Below are 18389 nucleotides of genomic sequence, written 5' to 3'. Positions count from 1 at the left end.
TTAATTTAACAAGGTTTTTAAAACAGCTGATAAAAAGTTTAAGATTTTGTTTATTACACGATGCTTTTGTATACTATACAATCAGTAAATCTAATATTTTTAAACAATATTATCTCAAAAAGTAACAATTTTTATGATATAAAAAGAACCAAACACGCATGCACTCACTCACACACACATACCAAACAAAATTTATCTATTCCACATAGTTTCACAATGTTTTAAATAGAATATTAGAATATTATATTAATCATATTACTTACTGTCACCATATTATAGTATAATACATAATTTTTCTATCTATATAGTAATTTATATATGTAACATATTGTATTGTAATTAAGTAAACAAAAATTTCATTTACACATAGGTAACACAAAAAAAATCCATAATTTATAATACACAAATAATGAAGATTGATGTTTGTATTTTCTACAGAAATATCATGATACTAAGGTGAAAGAATGAAAATACCTTTTTATTGAATTTAGAAATACATACATTGTAATATTTCCGACGAAAGCTTAAACTTTGAAATAAGTTCCAATACTTGTGTTATTAATTTTACAGTGGTATCGTTAAATAATTAGTAAAATACCACATAAATGCAGAATAAGAATAATAGTGATATAGAAAAAAAATCATACAAAAGTGCCAAAGAAGATAAGTGATGTAAATGTTTTATGCACTATTTGATAATTTATTTATATTCTATTAATTCTATTAGCAAATTTATTAGGACAATTACAATACTTTTCAATATATTGTAACCATTATTAATATGCAAGATTGATGCCTTAATGTTTATAGAACTGAAATATACTTTACTGTAATCAGTTCTTTAAAAATAAATGATTATGTTTTATGAATCGTTATGTGTTTGGTAATTCTACATAAAATAACATACAATTAATAATCATTTACATGTAATATTAAATTCCCTTTATGTATAGAAACAATAGTGATTTTAAAAACAATATTGTCAAATACATTTAACAATTTACAGTGCAAGAAAACTAATGTGATTGAGGTAGCATTCTGTAATATCTCGATATCAAAACTGTTCTTGAAATCCAAATCTTAAAAACAATCTCCAAATATTTTTAACCAACATTCGCATTTTATTATACTCTTAATCATTGTATTAATTGATTATAAAAATTGATTTCGAGATACATAAAAAATAAAAATATCAAAATATTAAATATGGATAAGCATCAGCACCATTTTCTTTTTAAATTACTATATTATAAAATGTTTCACTCTTGTTTTCAAAACATAAAATATAAAGTAAATCAAAAACGTTTACTTTCTTACAAAACTTACAAAATAAACTAATATTTATAGGATACACAGTAGTTGACTAGTATGTTATAAATCCACATTGTTCAAATTAGCTGCAGATCCAGTTGGTAAATCCGGCGGTACAAACTTACCGATAGGTTGTATTGCCTGTCTCTGTTCTGCCAGTTTACGCATTTCTTGTCTAAGTTTACTTAGAATAGCGTGATTTGGTTGATTGACAGCAGCTTTACCTTGTAACAACGTGATTTCTTGTTCTAGCTGTTTCTTTTCTTTAAAAGATTTTACGCTTCGAGATCCATAAAGTCTTAGTAAGGATCCCCAAGACTGGATATGAGGATGCATAAGCTGCAGGATAGCTTGGGCTGCTCGTTGTTTACCATCTTTCTTATTACGACATACCTAAAATTATTTCAAATATATGTTACAATTAAAAGGTACTTTATGAGAGAAATAAAGCGAACTAAAATAAAAAGAACACATTTATAATGTTGCATATTCTTTTTTAAGAGAAATAGATAAAATATGGGACTATATAAATTTGAATTAATTATAATTTAATAGATTATAATTTTACTTACAACAGTGGCTTCATGTTTGCCGACACGCATTGTAAATTCATTGCGTTGATGTTTTAATGTGTTTACAGAGTAATTAATATGCATATCACCAAGACCATAATTTCGTTGGAGGCAGGTGATTAAAATAGCATGCGGTGACGGTTCAGTTGTCTTTGCGCAAAATTCTGCGACTCGTGGATCGGTGATCGATATTTCATCAAAGAATGATAAATCTGCATCAGAATTTGTCCTTGATGCTTTAATCATTCGACTGTTATTACCAGAAACTGTATCTCCTCCATTATCACCAGAAATTTTATCTCTCATTTGAGGAATTAAAATTTCAAGAGTTTTCCGCGCAGCATTAGCTTTTGCTTGTTTTTTGCTACTACCGAAACCGCTTCCATACTCCATATCATTTATACAAACAACAGCAGAATATGGAGTTGCTGCATTTTCTAAAAATGCAAGAAATAGATTAATTTAATATATACTAGCTAAAGAATTATTTTTTATGCAACTTACCTAATTCTTTAAACTTGTAAGTTGGTTGCTTTTTAAGTGCATGTTGTACATATTCATGAAGTATGCAAACATAACTTTTGCCTGAGGGATTCATTATCCAATGTTTTGGTGGTCTTTGTCCAGTACTATCATCTCCGACATTACCACTGCTACTTCCTGCTAGTCCAGAACTACTAACTGGAAACGTTATTAGTTTTGTTCCATCCGGTAAAGTAGGACGTTCAAGTTGTTTACGATGTTTTTTATTTTTTGTAAATTTTCTCCTTGCTGACCATGATCTAAATGATAATGGAGCGTGTTTATTAAAATTCGTTAACTAGTTTTATTCCATTATATGAGTACTATTGTTTCTTTAATATTATTTAATATATACTTACTGAAATCTCATTACTTTAATAGCTTTAAAGCGAAATAGCGATTGGCAATAATTTCTTAATTGTTTACTATCTAATGAATGAGCCGCTCGATTTTCTTGAATTGTTTCAATCTTTGCACTAGGGAGGCTACACACTTCTGTATTTGGATCACGTTCTTTCTGCTTCTTTCTTTCTTCTTCTTCTTCATGAAGAGCTCTTTTGTATTGAAGACAAGGTATTGCACTAACAGGCACTTCGTGTTTTCTCACACTACCAGGTCCAAGGAAATATGGTTTTGCAAGAGTACAAACCCTACTTTGTTTATGCAAATATAAAGGCATTCCACTATTATGTGTTACCTGCACCCACCCTTCCGGAAGAACGTCAAAGTGATTATGTCCAATTTCTGTAAAAAAAAATGTTATATTCTTATATGTTACACTTTACATATAACTTCTTGATAATTTCAAGTAACTATAGCTATAGTTTTTATACAATATTGGAATCTTTTTATATATTAAATATTTAAATACTCACCATCCAAGACGAGTTTCACTTTCTCTTCATATGGTACACTATCCTTCTTGTCTTTTCTTTTGCCTTTAAATTCTTCCGGTAAACCTAATAGTAGCATATAATACTTAACTAAAAAAATACTCTGCAACTGCATGATCTATATAAGAAGTATAAAAGGAAATAACAAATGATCTTATCTTTCTGTCTTCTTTTTATGATTTTGTTTTAGACACATATAAGTTTTCCAATTTAGCCTATTCTTATAAGTTTCTTTCATATTAATATAAGTTATGCTTACTATAAACTATTATCTCTCTTTCTCTCTCAGTACCTTGTATACTTTACCTTACAAAACAGCAATAAAATTTATTGCAATATTTATTTTGAATTTAAAATTGTTTTGAAATAGTAAGATTTACCTTCTTCAAGCATGGCTTCAATTTCTTCATCAGGTACATCAGAATCCATACTTTCATCGGTATCAGAATCCATATCACAGCAGTTCTGATCTGGATGGCGTTCTAAATCATCCAAAACATCAAACTGTCTTAAATCATCTGTAGCTGCAATGCTATCTGTGTTAGATTCCATAATACAGTCTTCGGTAGTAGAACCATTGTATGCATTTGTATCATCAACAGATATAGTTTCTTCTTCCATTATATCACTACAATTGCTTCTGTCTGACATTCCACCTTGATTATCAGTATTTATTTCCAACGTGCTTTGTTGATTATCCAAAATTGTTTCATTAGTGTTTTCATTTTGAGAAGCCATATTTGATTTAGGGTTTTCTTCAGGAACTTCTTTATCAATCTCCATTATATGTATAACAAGGATCTGCTAAAATACTGTAAGATCTAATTATCAATAACATATCAAATTTCAATTTAGAGGATATTTTATGTCTTATAATTTTTATAGTTGATTAAATATTTAACACATTCATATACTAACAAGCAAATAATTTTTAATTATCTTTGTAGCAAAATTTGTTACATAAACTTAAACACAAACTCTGTATATAATAACCCGTGGATTAAATAATATCAAGCACGTCGCATGGCCACACCACTTTCACCAATGAGGCCAAAGTCCAATCAATTTGAAACCACTTTAAAAATGGCAACGAAAATTGGACATTTGCATTAGTGTTAGCAGTTTGGGGCCTATTATATATCCATGAGTACATATTGCACAAATAATACATTATATTGTCAGAATATTGTAGAATGTAGTTGACACACTTGCTTGGCTCCGAAACTAGACAGGGACAACATTGAAAAATTGAACCTGTTGCTAGTCCGAATAATGCACTAATGATATGAAAATTAGATTTATTTAAATAATATATCAAATGCTCCCGTTGTAAGCTAATATAAATTACATGCAAGTTTAATATTTTTATATCTATATACACTAGTAAAATGTAATATATTTAGAAAATATGTATAAAGTATAAAAATATATCACAAAAAAGTTTTGAATCAATGGAATTGTATATATTACAGTATAATGAAATCCTCCCTTGTTTATCTGAGACACATATAAAATAGACAAACTTTTTTACTATAATTCTCAATTTTCTAATTCATGTACATTAAATAAACGTATTTTATTTTTAAAAAGGCTTGTTCTATACACACAAATTGAGTGATAGATAAAATAATCATACGGATAATTATATTATTGTAATAGTAAAAAATTTACTTTCTGCCTTTTTATATAAGTTGATAGTGAAAGCATATGATTTTCGTGTTTAGCAAGTAATGTAAATCAATATTATAATACATCGTTATTAATTTCATATAGCTTCGTAATAATACCTTTATTTATTATATCACAATATCGTATATTTCCGAAAATTATAAACGCTAATTCACCGACCATTTAACAATGTTGGGTTAGGTACAGTTTATCTTAGATACTCAATGTTTACTGACACTTTTTTAATATTTATGATTTAAAAGAAAAACTGCTGTATCAGTTTTATTTAGAACACAAATTATTTTTAAATCAGCACTTAGTTATTTAAGATAAATTTATATCCACTTTGTTTGAAATTTTAGCTATATCTCATGTAATAATACAATAGAATAGAAACTTTAGTGTTCCAACGCTCTCTTTCGTTATATTGAGAAAGCTATACTCAGCCAATGAAAGTATCTCACCCATAGATCGCCATTGACTGGCATTGACTATTGATTAAGGACCTAAGACATACCTGTACTTACCTCGTCGATGGTATCATTTGATTCTGGTTATATGTATTTTTAAATTTATTACTAATTACTGAGATTTGAATTTTACATGTGTACAATTTTACTTATTATTTCTATGTATTATAGATAAATAATAATTATTATAAGTATTATTTTATAATATTTATAATTATTATAAGTATTATAGACAAAAAATATAGGTATTTAAACGAAAATCAAGATTATATTGCATATAATTTTATTTTTTAAAAAACAGATTCGCCAAAAAGATCGAATACGGTAAAATTCACATAATTTACACTTAAGTCACAGTATTTATAATTGCAAGAGTATATGTGTATATATACATACAATACATACATATACATGACTTAGTTGTTTTATTTCATATTTTTTATATTCCACTTAAAGCATTGTTTGTAGCAGTATTTACAATATTATATGTACATGATACTTAGATATTCTATATATGTATATAAAGCATCAATAAATATATATTTAAATTGTTTGTTATGCATTAAACGAACAATTATATTTGGAAATTTCCTCTCTGATTATATCTAAATTTTGCTATGAGCATAACAGATTGTAATACATACGAGTTGCATATAGGTTGTAAAATAACGGTTAATTTAAAAAAATAAATATTTACTTCTGACATTTTTATAGAATATTTCAATATAGTTTACTATGATAATTATGAGCAGAACTTTTATTACTTCTTATTATAACAAATAAAAACAATTTAGTGATTTAATTCGTCGCTATAAAACAGAATTCCTAACAATATCATAAAATAACAATGATACGTAATATACGTAAACTAAGAAATTAGAAAATGAAATATTTTCTTTCAATATTTAAAACAATACTATAGAATATCAATAACAAAGTTATTTTCGTTAATGATTCAACATCATGAGGTAGCTATATGGAAATAAATATTTAATATAATATCCCTCTTTTTATTTAATTTTTATCTTATGTAACTTAAGCTTAAATCCAAGTAATTCAGAAAGCACTCCCGAAAGAGCAGATAATAGTACTACTTTTGTAATTGTGTATAAATAGGGATTAGCTGATAAACCAGATATTTTAAATGGACATTCAAGTTCCTGCAAAATATATACTAATTATTTGATTGAATCAGTTGTTTTACAAATGTAATAACAAGGACATGCGTTTTCATACTACCTTTATCAAATCTGCTGCTAATTTGAGTACATTATTTGCTACCATAAGTTCTTCTTTTTTATGTGGCTTTTGCTCTATTTGTAAATACAAATTGATCTAAAAACAAAACAATATCAAATACTTCAAATTAAAATATAAATATGAATAACATTTTGTATACGTATTAAATACGTTATATATATCGTTTTTAATTTATTTTAATTATTTTATTTTAATTACCTGTTCAGTTATTAACACAGAAAGATTTCTGTATTTTTTATTAATTTTCGTACCCAATGTCATAAAACGTAATATAAATATTCCAAGAGAAAAACTCCAAAACAATGCTTCAACGTTATATCGGGAATGTAAACTCTCAAGGTCCTATATCACAAATATTAATATTATACTTATAGAGTGTTATATATATATATATATGTATATTCTCACTGTAACATTTTTATACTCATCTTTTTACCTTAATTAACTCCAAGCTCACAAATGATAACAATAATAAAGTAACAATGAATACTGCTGATACTATTACATCTACAGAACGTTGCGGTCCTCTTCTCTATAATATATGATACATTGGAAATGAATTATTACTGCTTAAAAGATTGAAATATTACAAATATATTAAGAATATGCTTAGAACTACACATACATTCATATATATATATATATAATTTTTTTTTATTTTACCTTCAAATAAGATCTGACACTTAACCACAATTTTATATTGCGTACTTTATTTAACCGAAAATGTGGTAAATCAGATTTTCTAGCACGTCTTGACGATGTTAAATGTGAAAATAATTTTGCATATAAAAGTCTTTGTTTATAAGTACGTTCTGCAACTGCTAATAAAAAGAATAATAAAGAGGATAATATAAGTCTTTCAAATGCTGATATAAGCACTACTATACGTTCCCTGAAATAAATAATAACATTCAATAATTTTTTCCTACAGATATTTTTCCAACAATACTACATTTTATTACATAGTAAAATAGTTTTTATTTCATTAAGATATTTATTATGTAATGATTTATATTGTGTACATACCAGAGAGTTGTCCCGAAAGTCAAATCTATAACTTTAGCTAAAATATCACTATATGTTTCTAAATTGACATAAGTCAAGTCATTTGGTATTAAGGAACTCGTTACATTGCTACTGTTATCCATCCCAACATGATCACTCAATCGCTTAATAGATGGTATTAAAGCTAATACCACACTAAGCATTAAGCCTCCATAAAAGTAATTCATGTTCTCAGGCATTGATTCTACTCTAGCAATAATAGCCGAGCTGATATCCAGCACCGACAATTCAGCCTTTTTTATATCACGTCGTGTCCATATAGTACAGGAAACTAAAATACAGCAAAATTTTAATAGATTATAATAGAAAATACATCTAAAATTATAATTAAGTACTAAATTTTATCTATATTATTATAATTTAATTTATGTTACCACGATCGTATGAAGCACAATTAGAAATAAGCATTATGGAGGGTGGTAATTCAAATTCCCAAGAAAAAGGATGTTCAACAAATTCCCCATAATTTTTGTTGGTTTCATTATGGAGATCAGATTCTTCAAGTTCTGAACTGTAAAAGGATTTAAATTTAAAAAGCCAATTTAGTATAAAGATATAAATGGTAAGATGATCTCTTTTACTGAATATCAGTCTAATTAATTTAGACCTAATTAAATAACATTTCAGATTCTAAAAAGTTGTTCACCTATAGCTACATTCATCACTATTTGTTGTTACTCCCATCCATTCTGTAGCAGATGTTGTAGCTTCTGTTAAATGATTTGTAACTGTTTCTTCACACTCTCCTTCTTCCTCACTTTCGCATTGCTGTCGTCCTTCCCTTGATCCTATTCCCATTAGACATTGATCTTTATCCTTTAAATAATAACTTAAAATTTTAATATGTTTATATTTAAGTAACTCACATAATTATCTAATATAATGAAATACATTACAGAAAAATTAACAATATGAAAAATAAACTATGGAAGTTAAAAACAAGATTAGACTATTTACCATCTTGTTAGAAGTTTCTGCTTCGCTATTTGAGGAATTTTCCTGTGACTTTAATAATTCAGGTGCTGCATGGAAAGTGGAAGACAATCATTTTAGCTAATAAAGATATTAGATAAATTGCTAGAGAGATTTAATAAATAAATATATGTCTAAAATATGAAAATATATTATTTTAAACTGATACTAGCACTTTGTATCATGTATTGCATAATGTTACTATATGAAATGTTTAAATAAAATTTGTCAAAAATCAAACCTGAAAATTTTGATTGCAAAACTTGTTGACTAGTAGAATCTTCTAACCAAAGAATGCGTTCCTCGTTATTTTTAAGTAATTCCCGTTTATGTTTAAATTTCTCTGGTACTCGTGCAGCACTTTTATCATTATCACTGGACACATTTCCATTTAAGCTTTCAAATCCATCATCATCCTGATGTATATTTTTTATATTTGGATCTGGAACTTCATCTATAACAAAAAGAAGTATACTTCGCATTTAAACAAAAGCATGTAACTAACAATAAGACAGAAAGTTTTAGTACAGTATATAATGTATTAACTTGATTGAGTATGACTAGCTGAAGCCTCATTTATGGGTAAGGGATGGTTCACAGCCACATTCATTGGCTCATTATCACAAGATGCTTGAGCTGTCAGAAATTCCTATAAAAGTGAACTACTATGCATAAAGTTTTTTAAAAATCTGTTTTTATATATTTCAAATAATAAATTATAATTACCTGTGACCGACTAACAGTCAGAGAATTTTCAATTACAACCTTTTTAGCAAATCGCACAGATGTTAATACTTCATCACTTACTGTGCTAGCTTTTTCAGATGCTGTATCTTGAGATGATTTAGAATCTTTATGCAAACCTACAGCATATAGTAAATATAAACTAAAATAGAAATCCACATACATGATAATTATATAAAATAATTCTACAATATATAATAAGAAACTTACGCAAGTTTTGTCTTGTCCTGGATTTACCCATTCGACATCTAGTGTGTCTTAAACGTCTAACTATTTTTTGCTTATTTTGTCCATCACCTATTGTTGGTCCTGAATGAGTTGACACAATATGGGAATGAACAACGCATAATGTCAACATCATAATAGCAGGTATTAATACCTCTGAAGTTGATATAATCTGTAAATGTATATCTTATACATATATCTATAAATACATACATATATGGATGTATGTATATTTGTAATACTAATAAACATTTCATACATCACTTTCATTGTCCTTTGCCATTTGACAAAAATATATACCCATATTGATCAGTTGTAAACTATACAATAATAAAAATAAAGTAAAAATTGTTAAACTAGTTTGCTGTATCCACCATTTTCTATATAAAGGAAGAAGCAATAAACGCTGAAGTGCCAAGCAAGCTACAGTTGACAATCCATGCTTTGGCTTGGCTTTTGGGAAAGAAGAACCTATATGCATTAATATTATATAAATAGAATATTAATTGATTATAAATATAAATATCGTAATATTGAATAGCTTAATAGTTAAATTTTGATTATAATTTTTTAGTTTATTGTTACCTCTTACAAGATCTACATCAATAAGTTCCGTTTTTAGTTTTGCAGTTCTCATTGGAACATGTGTAAATCCTTCAAGAATATGTTGTTCCACGGTTTTTTCCCATTGTTGCTTATCATAAGTACCAATTTTCTTCTGATACCTAAACCGTGAATTGTTTTAAATGTACAAACAGCCATATAATCTTGATCGAAATGTGATGAAAACATAAATTTCTTACCAATAAACAAGCTCGTTTAATTTCATTTTTGTCGATCGCTATCGTAATCGTACAGAATGACTGTTAATTTTTAATCTTAACCAATAATCGACAATATTTGAGCGAACGGAAGATGATTTTCCGTATACTTTTGTTAGTATGTTTAAAGAAAATGTTGCTCCCATAATATATAACAAGCGTTATTTACAAATAATATTTTCAGTCAGGATATACCGACAGATGAGACATATAAAATGCGAATATTTACAATACATTCAATAATTTTACGCCATTATCTAGAAACAAAATGTTCTAGATTCCTAGCAATAACTGTGACAATTAATAAGAAGATTATTTTCAATTAATTCTAATTTATAAATGTATACTAATAAAGTCTTGTACGAAAAAATAATTACGCATGTAATATTTTTTATCCGTTCGCTGTTGAAACTGTCACACGTTTATAATATTTCGTTTTAAACAGCGTTGCGAAATACAATGTAGCTACCAATCTTATAATAATATACATAAAACAGTAACTTCTTTTGATTATCAAACTTACTGATTATGTTGTTTAAATTAATTTTGTAGATATTTTTTAAAAACTAATTCATCTGAATTTGTAATTCATATTATATCCTTAAAATTTGGATAGCAAAATTAAATATCTCTATCTTCATTTTGTTATTAAACTTAAATATCCCTATTTTATTATCACTTATTCATAATAGCCTTTTTAAACTACAATAAAAATTGAATTGTGAAAGATTTGAATATTTTACTAAATACTTAATTTAATCAATTTTACAATATACTTAGATGTATGAAAATAAAAGCTAATATGCATAAGTGTATATTAATAAAGTATGATACAGTAATGAAAACTACATAGAATGTAAAATAATTCTTTAATCTGTTTATTTATATGTATTTGGATGTTTTTATTACTAGATAAATATACATACTTAACATTTATGTATATAAATATTATGTATCCTCCCCCCTCCCCTTAATGAGTTTAGGCAACATACTTCATGCAATAAAACAAGCTAGAAATTACTTAAGAATAAGTCATGTATCATATATTATATCAGACAAAAGCCGGTTTCTAACAATTTTTAACATCTTCGTTAAGTAATGCCACGTTTAAAAAGATCATTTTATTTTAATGCATTTACATATACTGTGAGTAATAAAATTTCGATTAATAAAGAGATATAAACATTCACGGACTGATTATCAAGATGCATCTTTTTGATACATGGTTATGTTTTGGTTTTTTATCTTTGGTAAATGGGCTACGTGAATACGATAAAAAAGATTTGATTACTCTAAGGGAAGAAGTACGATCTATGTTTGATCATGCTTATTCGAGCTATTTAACATACGCTTATCCCTATGACGAACTACGATCATTGAGTTGTGATGGATTTGATACATGGGGCAGTTTTTCATTGACACTTATCGATGCTTTGGATACCCTCGCTGTAATGGGTAATTTTTCTGAATTTCGACGTGTAGCAGAAATTATAAGTGCTAGAGCAGATTTTGAGGCTAATATCAATGTATCTGTATTTGAAACTAATATAAGAGTAGTGGGGGGATTACTTAGTGCTCATCTTCTATCACGTAAAGCAGGCATTAATTTAGAGCCAGGGTGGCCTTGTAATGGTCCATTATTACGCCTTGCAGAAGATATGGCAAAACGTTTAATTGCAGCCTTTGACACTCCAACAGGAATGCCATACGGCACTGTTAATTTGAAATATGGAGTACCTGAAGGTGAAACAAGTATCACATGTACTGCTGGGATCGGAACATTTCTATTAGAATTTGGAACTTTGTCTAGATTAACTGGAGATCCATTGTATGAAGAAGTAGCTATGAATGCTATTAAAGCATTGCACTATTATAAATCAAATATTGGATTAGTGGGTAATCATATAGACGTACTAACAGGTCATTGGACAGCTCAGGATTCTGGAATTGGTGCAGGTGTTGACTCTTATTTTGAATATTTAGCAAAAGGCACTTTATTATTCCAAGATCCACTACTAGCGACAATTTTTCATGAGCACAAAGCTGCTATTGAGAAATATATTCGACGAGAGGATTGGCATTTATGGGTTTCTATGACAAAAGGTCAAGTAACTTTGCCAGTGTTTCAGTCTTTGGATGCCTATTGGCCCGGAGTACTGAGTTTATTTGGTGAAATTGGAGATGCAATGAAGTCATTGCACAATTATCATCGAGTTTGGAAACAATTTGGATTCACACCAGAATTTTATAACATACCACAAGCAGAAGCAGGTACTAACAGGGAAGGTTACCCGTTAAGACCAGAACTCATAGAATCAGTTATGTACTTATATAGAGCTACAGGAGATCCTTACCTTATACAGGTAGGAATAGATATATTAAGAAGTTTGCAGCATAGTGCTAAAACTACGTGTGGCTATGCAACTATCAATGATGTTAGGGACCACCGAAAGGCTGATAGAATGGAGTCTTTTTTCTTGGCAGAAACAACTAAATATCTTTATCTCCTTTTTGATCCTGATAATTTTATTCATAATTCTGGTCAGAAAGGAGAAATTATAGAAACACAATGGGGTCAATGTATTGTAGATGCAGGAGGATATATTTTTAATACAGAAGCACATCCCATAGATCCTGGAGCATTGTACTGTTGTCATAGAAGTCAGAATTTATTTTCAGACCAAAAAGCGACGTTATGGAAATTCATTCCTGTAAATGATATGAAAGAAAAGGAAAATATAGAGCATGCCTTGTATCCAAAAGATATAAAAGATACAAACGATGATAAACCAATTGAAATTGTAAAATTATCTGAAATGAGGCACACTTCTGTAAATAATGTAGAGAATAATAATAACAAAAATTTAATCAATCCTTTGCCACTTATAAATGGCAAAGTAGATGAAGTGATAGCAATAGAAGAAGAAAGTAAAATAAACACAAACAATCCTGAAGCTTTGTCCGGAAGTCTTTGTCAGGAAGAACCAGAATCTTTGAAAGTACAAGTTGCTGCACCTCCTTCAGGAATTTATAAAGCTGATGACAGTGAAAATATTGATACTTATGAAACCTATACTACTTCTGATGGGCATTATCCTACTTCTGCTACGAAAAATAACACAGAATCGTTTATCAAACAAAACAGTATAAAATCGAGATTTGAACCACAAATATTGCTTGAGAACATTCGAAAAAAGAATTTATATCCAACAAATAATTCTGCAAAAATAAATTATCAGCTTTTATCTTGCCAATCTCAATCATTCCTACAACGTATATCAATTATAGGAGAATTTTTTTAATTTTATATATCAATTGTATATACAAGTGTATATGTGTATATTTTCTGTTAATCTTTTGTCTTAAATATGAATATATTTTAATTACTTTTTAACGACGAAGTTGTGACATATCATTTGCAAATACATGTCTAAGCGAAATATTAGTTGTAAATTGAACTAACAATTAACAATATCAAATTTTTAGTTATTATAGATCGTAAGAAGCAGTTTGAAAAAAGAAAGAATTTTCGATTCTTATATTTTCGTATTTTTAGCAATCAATGGCATAAGTTAATTAAATTTGGAATAAAAATTTTATTGTATATCGTAACAGTGACCTTGAACTTTCATGTATTCTGATGAGTAAAGCTAACCTACACAATGAGTAATCTACACAAAATAAATCCTTACATAACTACTCAGTAGGTAACAATATTATATATGCTTGTTAGTATACTATATTTATAAGACATAATAGCTTGGTATATGTTTAAATAAAAGAGAGAAGCAAAGTAAACAAATTGTAATAATTGAAACATATTTTACAAAGTAACACAATTGTAATAATTATTTATCTGTGATCAAAGAGGAAATTTCCTCTCTGCTATAATTTATAGTATATAAACAACTTATCAACTATACAAATATAAAATTTATGTTTTATATGTGCAGGCTCTGTATAAATGTAAATTTTATGTTAAATCATAAATTAAATTAAAAGTAAATATATATTTCACGGATAAATGTTTTGAATTTAAAGATTGTAAATTCAAAGCATCGTAATTATTAAAATTTGCTATGTTAAATGGCAAAATATCATCCGGTATATCAATCGCTAAATGGGGAATCCCAATAACGTGCAAGGCTGGTGTACTTCTCATTTAGCAGTTGCTACTACAATTAAAATTCCCCGATATAAAAGCAGAGAGGAAGTGCTGTGCCACGCAGGCAATACTGGAAGGTGATCCATGCTAGTATATACAAAATCCTATGAAGTTAGAGATCTGCTCTGTTTAGTTGCACACTAGTATAGACAAGAACCTATTTAGTTCCACGATACAAGAACCTATTTAATTGTACGGTTCTACGAGAAAGTTCATATCTACTTTTCTATCCGAAATAGATAAGTATGAGAATAACAAAATCGCGCAAAAATTAAATTAATTGTAAGTTGCCTAAGAAAGAGAAATTAATTTTTTACTATATTTCTTTATAGAAAAAAAGAGAGTATTCCCTTTCAAACGATAATGGATGAGTGGAATGATGCAATAGAAAAGTAAATAGAAAAGTAGGTATGAACTTTTTTGTAGAACCGTACAATTAAACAGGTTCTTGTAGTATAGAACTATGATCAACCAAACAGGGCAGATCACTAAAGTTATAGGTTCTTGTATATGCTAGTGTGGACCACCTTCAGCATTTGGCCGCATGATGGAGTACCTGTACTGTGAAATAATAAAAACTATAAGCATGAGAACGTCATTTCCTCTCTGATAAAAATTTGTAAAAGTCCCTATGAGGATTCAGGGGAAACCCATATCCCCTCTTTCCCAATTGCATGTGCATATATAAAGCATCGAACCTACTTGAAGACACAATTAATCTACCGAAGCACAAGAGCGTCTTTAAGACATTTCACTCATATCTATAAACTACGCAATTCTAAGGTAAGTGAAGTGTATTTTTTTATCTTAAACCATTTTTATAATTATTTTATATATTTCTTCTTATTCTTTTCTTCCTCTTCTTGTATGTTGCTAGAATTTTTCTTACGAATATAAAATAAATTATTTAGATTAGTAAAGTCAATATAAATTCGTATGTTTTGTCTGTAAGAATACTTATATTCTTAGTCAACTGCCAATTACTTTTTTTATTATATAGATTTAGTTGATTATGTAACGATGATTGTGATGATTTGTTGACTTTAATATTTTTGGGTAAACTAGAAAAAAGTCACAAATTTTACTTTACTTTATTTAATTCCTCCTCTGCTGAAACCCTAATATTCGGTGAAATCCGTTCCGTATATTGTGTAATCAAATGATTGTAAAATTGATTTATCATTGAGCATCTTGTCTTGGAATATAATTCAACAGTGAAAGGAATAATATCACACAACATCAATTTATAGTAACATAATAAAATCTATCCATGTATTCTGTATGTGCGCGTAACAAATTATATTTTTGTATTTTTCTTCTTTTTCAATAGATGGACAAAGCATCGCAGGATAATAGAACAAAACAATGTAATCCAACTCATACACCTACTGGTCCAGGACATCAAGCAGGATATCATGGATCAGGGACAAAGGCAGATTTGGATAACCATTCCAATCAGAAGAATCCTAATAATCCATTGTACAAAAATTGAATTAATTGCATTGTATAAGTAAAATGCAATTATAATAGAAAAATAATGTATTTCAGTGATGCAACAAATACACATTAATACAATAACTTTTGGTTACATTTATTGTGATTCCTTTCAAAACAAACATCTGCACGAAAACTGCGAGCTATTCTGTTCAAAAAATTATATAAAACGTATTGTACGTAAGAGTATATGTGTAATACCTAGCAACTGTAAATAGATGTAATTATTCTTTTTGTAATTCACGTTTCGCCACTTAGATAAAATAGATAAAAATAAAATAGATAAAATAGATAAAATTAGATCAAAATTAGATAAAAATTACTTTCTGTATATTGTCGATAGATTGTTTTCCAATTCACGAACGAAAATTGAAATTTATGAATTGTTAAATTTAATACGAAAATTTCTGTGATTCTTGTTCTTATATTCTTAGATTTCTATTTAAAAAAAAATTTTAGATAAAAAGATTAATTTTTGTGAAATAAGAAGAATTAACCGCAAATTTTATTGTCTGCATTGTAACGTGTAAGAAGTATCTATTTTAATGTTTCGAGGTTTTCATTCTTATTTGTTAAAAAGTAACTTTCTCTGTAGCAGAAAGTATCTGAAAACCATACAGATCTGATTCGGTTACGCTCCAAATACTATTTATCACTACATAAAGGATTCATTCTACCTGAAAATATCATTGTATGTTCATCTATCGCCATGAAATCGTTGGTAGGTTGCATATCATTAATATTGGTAATATGTATTATGATTTTTATTATAAGTGAAAATGTCTGTGTATTATTTTAGAAAATTGTCAGCTTACTTTGTTTTCTCACTTTAATAATATTTGTGAATGTAAACGGTAATAAAGGAAAAACAACTATGCAGAGTGATGCTATGGAAATTGGTAAGATTAAAAATATAATCTTTTATACCATGTACTTTTCAAACAATAATTTATAAATTGATTGAAATAGGACTTATTTTTGCATATTACATTATACGTTGTAGATATAGAATTCCACTGTTCGAATTATGTTTCTATAAAATAATTTATTCGAATCTTTCTAAGTGCCAGTTGTTTGCTCGACCAATCGCGGGGAGACGCAGTCGCGAGGAGAGACGTCAACGGGAGTCCGACTCTCGCGTTATGCTTAGACTGCCATGTTAGGCGTTAGCTTTAGAGTTAGTAGTTGACTTTTCCAACGATGTAGAAGAAGTGAAGTTGAGTGACGATGCTGTGTCGGAGGAAAGCTAGCGATGAGTGTGCCTAGCGCACGGAACCATCGGGTTTGTTCATGCCATTTTAGGTCAGGCCAGATTCGCAGGCTGAAGAGGCACTACCCGCTAGACCTAAACGCTAGATTCATTTAGTTATCCAAATTAAGCATATGCACTTACTTATAATACTTATAAATTATACCTATCTATAATAAGTATTAACTTATTGTAAATAAACAGCCATGTCACTGCGTCACGCCAGAAAAATTACTGAAAATTCTCAACGCGAGAATTGATTGTAATTTCCACAAATAAATAAAAAAAAAAAAAAAGAAAAGACATTTGTTGGGTCTGAAGGACCTTAGCAGGCAAGTGACTCGGGTTTATGACAGGTGCTTAAGGCTATTGAGGGTACGGAAGAGCGGGCATCTGGTGTCCGTCTGACCCGCGGTGTGTGACCTGGGCCAGGCAGAGAGTCGCCCGGCGTAACACCAGTGGTCATATTAATTCACTTTTTGGGACTAGATTTCTTTTCTTCCAGGCGATGTACCACGTGTAAAAATAAAAGTATTTCGAGGTTCAAATAAAGAACAAAATGGAGAGCAGTTTTCTACATGGGGATTTTGGATTAAACAACCAGCTACAATGAAATGAAGGCACGTTAAATATCACTTCGTAATTATTGAGCGCATAAAAGCTTATGGTTTATTTTTCGTATGAAATACGGATGCATACATATGTATATACTTTATTGTAGAATAAAACAAAAGAATTTTTTTTTTTAGTAGAATATGTAGGTACATAAATTATGAATCGAGCCAAAACATGTGAATACTTTTTAAATCTTGGTTATTATTTCTTGATAAAATATTGCGATCGTTATAAATTTACAAATTTATACACGAACGTAATCTCTGGGAATAAAAAATGTATTATATATTTTTATGCATGCACTGTTAGTTTCCATAGTGTTGATTAAAGTTTTGCAAAGAAT

At 28.6% G+C, this 18389-nt stretch overlaps 3 protein-coding genes and 1 long non-coding RNA gene across 6 annotated transcripts; 2 read left to right on the top strand and 2 right to left on the bottom strand.

Annotated features, from left to right (window-relative positions):
* Positions 1–33: 33 nt before the first annotated feature.
* pasha (microprocessor complex subunit partner of drosha) lies at positions 34–5352 on the bottom strand. Its single transcript, XM_033341582.2, has 7 exons — positions 5086–5352; positions 3679–4110; positions 3281–3364; positions 2765–3149; positions 2388–2665; positions 1884–2320; positions 34–1704 (listed from the first exon to the last, which is right to left on the bottom strand). The coding sequence occupies exons 2-7, from the start codon at positions 4079–4081 to the stop codon at positions 1372–1374; spliced, it is 1920 nt and encodes a 639-aa protein (XP_033197473.1). The 5' UTR covers positions 4082–4110; positions 5086–5352; the 3' UTR covers positions 34–1371.
* Positions 5353–5702: 350 nt separating this feature from the next.
* Positions 5703–10974, bottom strand: phtf (putative homeodomain transcription factor). 2 transcript variants are annotated; one of them, XM_076623778.1, is made up of 17 exons: positions 10901–10974; positions 10506–10814; positions 10288–10427; positions 9962–10173; positions 9688–9874; positions 9460–9596; positions 9280–9382; positions 8975–9187; positions 8719–8783; positions 8408–8577; positions 8136–8272; positions 7723–8032; positions 7360–7588; positions 7133–7228; positions 6895–7038; positions 6676–6771; positions 5703–6596 (listed from the first exon to the last, which is right to left on the bottom strand). In XM_076623778.1, the coding sequence occupies exons 2-17, from the start codon at positions 10529–10531 to the stop codon at positions 6447–6449; spliced, it is 2415 nt and encodes an 804-aa protein (XP_076479893.1). In that variant the 5' UTR covers positions 10532–10814; positions 10901–10974; the 3' UTR covers positions 5703–6446. The 2 variants fall into 2 exon arrangements, with proteins under 2 accessions (XP_076479893.1, XP_033198722.1); XM_033342831.2 differs by having other exon boundaries at positions 10506–10966.
* A 538-nt stretch (positions 10975–11512) lies between these two features.
* Positions 11513–13963, top strand: Edem1 (ER degradation-enhancing alpha-mannosidase-like protein 2). Its single transcript, XM_033341915.2, has one exon. It carries the CDS (start codon positions 11729–11731, stop codon positions 13823–13825), a length of 2097 nt encoding a protein of 698 aa, XP_033197806.2. The 5' UTR covers positions 11513–11728; the 3' UTR covers positions 13826–13963.
* Positions 13964–16176: 2213 nt separating this feature from the next.
* Positions 16177–18381, top strand: LOC143303549 (uncharacterized). Of its 2 annotated transcripts, none has more exons than XR_013059953.1 (4): positions 16177–16708; positions 16778–16903; positions 16982–17081; positions 17937–18381. It is a non-coding gene; the product is annotated as an uncharacterized LOC143303549 (long non-coding RNA). The 2 variants fall into 2 exon arrangements; XR_013059954.1 differs by lacking the exon at positions 17937–18381 and adding an exon at positions 17247–17641.
* Positions 18382–18389: the final 8 nt, after the last annotated feature.

This window comes from Bombus vancouverensis, chromosome 13, assembly GCF_051014615.1.
Source record: "Bombus vancouverensis nearcticus chromosome 13, iyBomVanc1_principal, whole genome shotgun sequence".
NCBI classification, from domain to species: Eukaryota; Metazoa; Arthropoda; class Insecta; order Hymenoptera; family Apidae; genus Bombus; species Bombus vancouverensis.
Note: the sequence above shows the minus strand (reverse complement) of the source record. Positions and strands in the feature narration are given on the sequence as shown.

Bases quoted from the DNA above. Each gene is read 5' to 3' on its own strand.
- pasha (XM_033341582.2), bottom strand. From the start codon at position 4,081: ATGGAGATTGATAAAGAAGTTCCTGAAGAAAACCCTAAATCAAATATG. The intron at 2,666-2,764 runs GTAAGTATATAT...ATTATCATTTAG, and splicing joins ATTAAAGTAATGAGATTTCA to ATCATGGTCAGCAAGGAGAA. The intron at 1,705-1,883 runs GTAAGTAAAATT...AAATAATTTTAG, and splicing joins GCAAACATGAAGCCACTGTT to GTATGTCGTAATAAGAAAGA.
- phtf (XM_076623778.1), bottom strand. From the start codon at position 10,531: ATGAAATTAAACGAGCTTGTTTATTG. The intron at 9,597-9,687 runs GTAAGTTTCTTA...TATATGCTGTAG, and splicing joins CAGGACAAGACAAAACTTGC to GTTTGCATAAAGATTCTAAA. The intron at 8,784-8,974 runs GTTTGATTTTTG...CTTTCCATGCAG, and splicing joins TTTGCAATCAAAATTTTCAG to CACCTGAATTATTAAAGTCA.
- Edem1 (XM_033341915.2), top strand. From the start codon at position 11,729: ATGCATCTTTTTGATACATGGTTATGTTTTGGTTTTTTATCTTTGGTA.